The 8,029-nt window shown below is 40.5% G+C and overlaps 1 protein-coding gene across 1 annotated transcript; it reads right to left on the bottom strand.

The window, feature by feature from the left end:
• Window positions 1-5,320: 5,320 nt before the first annotated feature.
• On the bottom strand, window positions 5,321-6,398 carry LOC128621514 (olfactory receptor 1M1-like). The gene has a single exon (XM_053647329.1). It carries the CDS (start codon window positions 6,305-6,307, stop codon window positions 5,321-5,323), a length of 987 nt encoding a protein of 328 aa, XP_053503304.1. The 5' UTR covers window positions 6,308-6,398.
• Between the last annotated feature and the right edge of the window lie 1,631 nt (window positions 6,399-8,029).

Here is an 8,029-nt window from a genome sequence, read left to right as displayed (position 1 = left end):
TCACTTCATGTAGACTTGTGGTCTCGTGGCCGTCAGTTGCACGTGCTCACAAAGTCTACGAGTACGTAGTGTATCCCATTTCTGATTTTAGCACTAGTGAGGGTTCTCGCGAGTGCCCTCGATGCGGTCTTCAATGAAGCCCGCACTGCTGCAGGCTCATGGCAGTCTGCTACCCAACAGTCCTTGTGATAGGCCAATAAGAAAGCAGAGGAGGAGTTTTGTTGACACGGGAAGCAGAGGAGGAGTTCGATTGCAGGTTGTAGCCAACATGACAGAAGAGTATTTTATGTGTATGTTTTTGTTTTATAATTAATAATGATTTACAATGTAACTCAACTGTAGCTCTAGCTTTTAGCAATATCTCATTATATAGTTTGAAGATAAAAATGTGAAATTATAACCAATTAATATGGAATGGAACTTCAGGTTATGACTATTGTCAATGGTTATCTGATAAAATAATTCTGATGTCTCTGCATAGCAAGTCATCTGGCTAGCGTCACAGTGAAAACAACAACAACCTGCAACATCTTCCTCTTTCCGGCGTCACGACATTGTGTCCATCCCAAAGCCGTCTATTAATAACCACATCTACCTCCTGGACTCGCACCTTAGCACCCCATAGGTCTGCATTAGCTGACATCACCAAAGTGTGGAGTTGGAGGAGGTCCACAAAGGCGGAGTGTGCCATTTGTGACAGGACCATAGTGTCCCTATATAAATTCTATGTTTTCATTCCTTACTTGCTCCTCAATCTTTAGCATCACTGTAGACTGTTTTTGCTGCTACTCGCCTATGTGCCATATCATGTGATTATTTTGGTATGTAGTTCTTGATTTGCTCAGTATATGTATCTTGCTGTATTTTTATTTAGGTTGTATTTTATTTAATAAAGAAAAGCCTTCATTTGCATCCGTCTCTGAATTGTTACACCAAGCTTCTTGGAGACACAGCCTTATCTTTACAGTTTCATTGTTTAATTGCTTACAGACTGCACTTTCTGGTCCAAGATGGCAGCATATCAAGCTTGTCAAATTGTTTGTCTGTGAAGTGTAATCAGTGCACTGTAAATGTTATTACAGTTTAGCAAACCGTTTTTTCTGTTGTCAAAGAAAACTCACTTCATCCTTGAGTATTTTATTGAACTTTTTCAAGCCTCCATTTTCCAGCGTTATGGGAAAATCACTTTACATAGACTGAACTGGAGAAACACTTAACCTGGGCTGTACTGGAGTCAAACGTTCCCGGAACTGTTCTGGAACAACCCCTCCCTGGCTGGCTTGGGCCAAATCCTCAGTTCCCTTCATGGAGTGTTGCGTCTTAACTGTTACATTTTCCTGTCTACCTGGCTGTAAACTGCTCCTCAATATCTCTCTAATGCCTGTCCTGTTTGCTGAGCCTCTGCCTGCAGTTTGTGTTGCTACTCTGCATACTGACTTTGGTGGACCCAGGAAAAAATGATTGTTGTCGCTAGGTGAGCAATTCTGACAATGTACTCTCCCTTGTGGTAGACATTCCATCTTTGGGAACTTGTTTTTTAATCGCTAGGTCTATTGGCTCAAGTACCTATGCAATTGTGTCAGGATTTGAATATTATAAACCTTATGGTTCCCTTTCAAAGGGAACTCAACATTGCATGAGCTTCACGCTGTTGGAAGCATCCTCACACGTGACCGGTATCTGAATCTTGTGTAACATCATACCTATTTTTACAGGCCTGCTGTGATCAGGTGACGTGGCAATTAAGCGTGTCGCATGATATAAAAACGGCACCTGTGAACCGTGTCAGTACCTGTGAACCCCAACATCAGCCTTATTATCTTCAGTGAGACTGCATGTCAGTTGTGTGTGTAACATGCACAAAAAGACTCTTCAAAAAAGAAAGAAAAATCTCTTTACTTTTCTGTCCCTTTAAAAAAGAGAGCGAAAAGTATGAGTGAGACAGAGATCAGGAAGTGTGTCATGCTTTGCTCCTGTTCCATCACAGACAGACAGACAGACACACTTAATGTGTGAAGTGTCTAGGGGTAGAGCACGCCAGGGCAGCCCTCGAGAGGTCTGACTGTGTGGATTGTGAACACTTTACAATCAGGCAGTTCTGCTCACAGTTCACTCTCTTCTCGGCCAAAAGGAGCTGGGTTTCAGAGCCTCGCAGATCTGGGCCGGCCGCTGCCAAGGCAGCCAGCCGGCTCAGGTCCTGGGGATCTCCTATGGATCTGGAAGAGGAGTTGGAGATGAGGTCTTGCTCTGTCTTCTGGGTCCAGCTCTTTTGGAGCTCGTGTCCTGACTCCTCCTTCCATTATGACTATAAAATGAAAAAAAAAATTGGAGGGCAAGGCCTATGTGGCAGCAAGTCTCTTGTGTGTCACTGCATACAATGGCAGTGTTGCAGGCTTACCAAGCAGACCTGCTGAGTGAGCTCGACATATGGCGATGTTCAGCCACGAGTGGAGCCAGAGCCACTGGGAGCCCGTGCAAGGGAGGCACAGAAGACGAGTGTGGCAGCCTGCCTCCCCCGAGGGAGAGCAAGGGGGACCAGGTGGTGGAGTCCAAATGGCGAAGGTTTGGCAAATCAGAAGTGGATGTGTTCACTGCCGAGGAGACAACACACTGCCCACTGTGGTTCGCCCTCACTGCTCCCGCACCATTGGGGCTGGACGCTATGGTGCACACGTGGTTGAGGTCATGTCTGTTCGCTTTTCCCCAATCGCTCTGCTCCCACATGTTCTAGCAAGAGTTCCCAAAGACTGTCTACGTCTGCTGCTAGTAGCACCTTATAGGCCAGCTTGAATATGGTTCTCAGAGATAATTTCCCTGCTAGATGGCACTCCTTTGGAGATTCCCGTCTGCAGGGATCTACTGTCTCAAGCCGGAGTGCTGATTTATCAACCTCGGCTGGAACTATGGAAACTGTAGCTATGGCCTCTGAGGGGCACCAGCTCATAGATTCTGGTCTCGCAACTGAGGTTGTAGAGATCATATTGAATACTAGAGCACCATCCATGAGGAAATCGTATGCTTTCAAGCGGCAACTTTTTGTCTCAAGTTCATACAAGGATGTTTTTTCAGTTTGGTTGGCTCCTTCTACAATCAAGGTCTATGTGGCCACCATTTTGGCCAGCCATGCACCTATTCATGGAGCCTCTGTGGGGCAACATTCTCTAACATCTCACCTTCCTGGGACCTTTCTGTGGTACTGGAAGGTCTGTCAGGTGCCCCATTTGAGCCCTTAGAGTCAGCCTCAGAGAAGATCCGGACACTAAAGGTAGCTCTTCTGCTGGCCCTGACACTTCTCAAGTGAGTAGAGGATCTACAAGCTCTCTCTGTTGCCACTTCCTGCCTTGACTTTGCCCCTGGATTAGCCAAGGCCTCCCTTTATCCTAGGCTGGATTATATTCCTAAAATGCCTACGTCTGCTGCCCAGCTGGTAGTGTTGCAGGCTTTCTGCTCTTCTCCATTCCTTACACCGGAATAAGAGAAATTGCACCTACTGTGATCAGTAAGGGCTCTCTGTACTTACATCCACTGCTCTGGCCAGTGGCCTAAGTCTGATGAGTTGCTGGTCTGCTTTGGTGGTGACAGTAGAGGTGATGCTATGTCGAAGCAGCGCATCTCTAATTGGATAGTGGAAGCAATCTCTATCACTTATGAGGCATGCGGTCTCGCTACGCCTCTGGGCATAAGGGCTCATTCCACTAGGGCTGTCGTGTCCTCGAAGGCTTTGTCCAAAGTGGGTACCCTTACAGGATGTGTATGCTGCGGTAGGGTGGTCTACACCGAACACCTTCATTCAAGATTATAGCCTGAATATACATTCCACCCCGGGCTCAAGTGTCTTGCAGTGAACCTCGGGCTCGGATCTTTTGAACAGGCCATGCCCTCAATGTGACGCAGTGGGTATTCTTATTCCCACAGCATGAAGCTCATGCAACATTGAGTTCACTTTGAAAGGGAATGTCTGGGTTACACATATAACCCTGTTCCTTGAGAAAGGAATGAGATGTAGCATAGCTTTCTCATACTGGGGCATGCCTGTGAATTGTGTCTTCGCTTCAGATAATAAAGGCTGACTGCACTGTTCACAGGTGCCATTTTTATATCATACGTGCTTAAATGCCATGTCACCTGAGCACTGCAGGCCTATAAATAGGCATGATGTTACACAAGCTTCAGATACTAGTCACGTGCGAGGGCGCTTCCCACAGCATGAAACTCACACAATGTCTCATTCCCTTCTCAGGAACAAGGCTACAGATGTGCTGTATGACTTTTTTGTATTGTCAAGGAACTCCATGGTTGAACTTGCATGCAGCATGTGTTCCAAAAAAGTATTGTTGTGCAATATTGTGAAATTGAGGTGCCTAATTATGTTGATGTCTGAAAATATGCAACCTAACCCAGGCCCTGGTTTGCAGTGTCTTCAAATGCATTCCACATCAAACTGTGAAATGTGGAATACTGTGAAATTTGTTATGGTATGGTTCATCTAAATGTTGCGATTCTTTTGTTTACTATATTTAATAGTAATAAAAGAAAAAGTAATGAAATAAGGTGAAGTACTTTTCATTTCTAAAGTTTTTAAGTTTACTTAATATAAAGTCCTTTTTGTCGAATTTTCCAGAATAACTACATATAAATAACTATATCGTTACCATGAAATAAAATCACTCATACCATGAAATAGAATTTTGGTCATACCGTCCACCCCTACTTCATGGAAATATTAATAGATAGTGGCAAAGTAAAAAACAAAACTGTGTCATTCATAAAATAAATTACTGAAGACTGATCAGTTGTTCAGAATACAATACATTATACAATAGGGATCCCAATCTGGTGAATTCTGAACCAGCTGTTTAAGAACATTTGCAGCATAATAGAATATTAGAAGCAGCCATGTGGATACATTCATGCACATCCTGTGCTCTATGATGCATTCAGGAGCAATTACAAGTTGCATTTGATACCACACAACAGGATATCACTTTATTAACAAATAAAATTGGCGAGGGGGATAAACAGAGCCAAACAGTAAATTTATACAATATCAAAAAGGACGGGCTCCCCAGGGCTAGGAATCAGAACATTTCTTTCACCAAAGTCTGATGGAGCTGACTTAAAAAATAGATAGATAAATAAATAAATAAATAAATAAATAAATAAATACAGTTATGCTGGTTGTATGTAAGAGAGTTGGGATAAATATATTTTTAAAATAATGTATATTAATAATTAGCACATTTTCACATAGCTTTAACATATGTATAACATGTTGAAGTAATGAAGTTGTGTATGGAAAATAGGCTTTAAATGTAGAAATTCACTTTGCTAAAGCATGCACTTGGGAAATTATGGTGGTTTTCTTTTTAAGCATTTTCACTATAAAGATTCTGAAATCCTTTGTGTTCAAGACATAAATAATGGGATTTAACATGGGTGGAATAGTTCTTGATAGTGAAGTATTAATTATCCTAGCATTAGGATGGAGAGAGAAAGTTACTGCAGCAAGGTACGTACCCACTATAGGTAGGAAAAACACTCCTACTACCAACAGGTGAGAGATGCAAGTTTTGAGCGCTTTAAGACGACTCTCCCATGTTGTAATCTTAGTTAAGGCCAGCAGAATGCCTATGTATGATAAGACTATAGCAGTCAGTGGTGCATAGAGGTATACTGCAGTACACAGCTTAGCCATGAAGGAATTTATGCTGTTGTCATTACAAGCAATTGTATAAACTGGCCCATGGTCACAAAAAAAGCTCTTTATCTCATTGGTTTTACAGAATGAAAGTCGTGTAATCAAAACTACCAATGTACCATTCATAACAACATTAAATATCCATATTGCTGTTAAAGTTGCAAACATGAAGGAGTTATTTACAATAGCATTGTATCTCAGAGGTAAGCAAATGGCAATAAAACGATCATACGCCAGGGCAACAAGAGTTAATGCCTGTCCACTAGAAAAGAAAAAAGTAAAAAACATGTTAGTCAAACAAGCATCATAGGATATGTACTGTGAATCAAAAAACAAAGTCTTCACAAGGCTAGGAATCAGTGCATTTGTTTCACCAAAGTCTGACAGTGCTAAATTAAAAATCCCCATGTATTTTGGAATATGCAGAGTTCGGTCAACTAATATCATGAAAAGGACTATTGAGTTACCACACAGTGAGATAATATAGATAAAAAATAAAAAAACAAAATAGTATTGGCTGAAAGGAATTCCAGAAAATCCACTGATGAAAAAGTACTCTGGATGCACAAATGATACATTTTGTAATAAACTGGAGTTCAAGGCACTCATGATGAAGATGTAGATTTTGTTCACGTCCTTACCAGCCTAAAATAACAGACATAATGAAGTAAAACAGAAATAAGCATACACATTCAGCATACCTCAATTTGTTTACATTTACAGTGTACAGTTCTAAACATGACAGCATGAAATGATCATTAACATTTCCAACACATATTAGTGGAGCTGTAGCAGTGAAAATTAGTTTTAATTATCAAATTATTATTGCTTTTTATTCTGCTCTACCTTATACCTTGTTGTACAGTAGTTTCAAGTTGTGTACATGCATTATATTCAGAGATGTTGGACCATATTTTCTCACGTGACAGCTCAGACCTTGATGTAAATATTGTGCAACCCACCTGCTAGTGTTCTTATTTCTCTGTTGGGAACCAGGCCTGTGCACATACCACACATGCAAATTTATTCCCTACCTTACAGGAATGTAAACACCGCAAAAAAACATATCTAAGCAAGTGAAGCTATATTTAAAGGAAAAGTTATGTAATATTTTGCATTATTATATTATTATACAGTCCCCTCTGAAACTGTTGGAATGGCAGTGCCAATTTTTATGCAATCAAATATTAAGTGTTATTTACTTTAATATATTTCAAGACTCATCTTTTACTATACTTTTGCTCGCCTAAAAATTGGGCAGTCTGATATAAAAGGTTCTATGTTTTATGTTGTTTACATATTAACTAATTTCAAGGTTTAGATTATCTTGTTCTATTGGCAGATATTAAAATAAGTAGGTAAGGATAATAAAGAGAAATTTTAGTTGAATTTGCTTATATTTTTGTCTATATCTTTATTGCTCAGAGATATATGTCATTATAGTGAGGTATCAGTAAATAAATCTACAAGATCAGCAACAGTTGGCTCAGGAGGTAAAGTAAGATCTGGGAGATCAAGAAATGTATTGTAGTACAATAAAAGTTGCAAATAAAAAGAAAAAAAAACACATGGACAGGGAAATTATACCTTTACATAAGGGTGTGCAGAACATGAAGGCTTCAGAAATCACAGTAATAGAATTGCCCAGCATCATTCTTGGTATGCTGTTGGCCTCATTGTAATGCATTGCTCATGCATAATAGGTTTATTGTGGACCTATTGATAGACATTAGATTTTAGTTCCCATATAATATTGTGAACTTCAATCAGATATTTCTCTTCACCAGACAAGAGTTTCTTATTAATAACATGGTACACAAATGAAGAGTAACTGATTAAATGATATGTTCAGATTTGTTCAACAATTTGTTAAGTTGCATGCTTTGTACAAATGTACAAATGCATGCCTGATCGTGCTTCCTTCTAAGGCATATGACTAACAGCTTGAGTAGTGTAGAATAGCTAATATTGATTGATATTTTATAACATGATTGTATGTCCATGTTTAGGAGAATTTGTTTTAACATACATTACTCTTACAAGCATTGAAATCCTGGAAATCTCCAGCTCAGACTGAATGAACCACTGACTGAAACGATTATCTGAAATAGAGGGGAGTGAATCTCAGGCCATCCTTCGCATCCTCTCTACACTGAGGTGAGGAGGCTCAGGAGCACATTCAGCCACAGATTCATCCAGCCACATGCCTCAAAACATCTGGGGGGGCTCTTTCGTGCCATCAGCCATCATACTCCACAATGCAACAATACCTAGTACCTCATACTCCACCGATTGAGTCTTACAGAAACACACACTCAACAGTTAATTATC

Source organism: Ictalurus furcatus, chromosome 17 (assembly GCF_023375685.1).
Source record: "Ictalurus furcatus strain D&B chromosome 17, Billie_1.0, whole genome shotgun sequence".
Taxonomy (NCBI): domain Eukaryota; kingdom Metazoa; phylum Chordata; class Actinopteri; order Siluriformes; family Ictaluridae; genus Ictalurus; species Ictalurus furcatus.
This window is presented reverse-complemented; position numbering and strand designations above follow the sequence as displayed.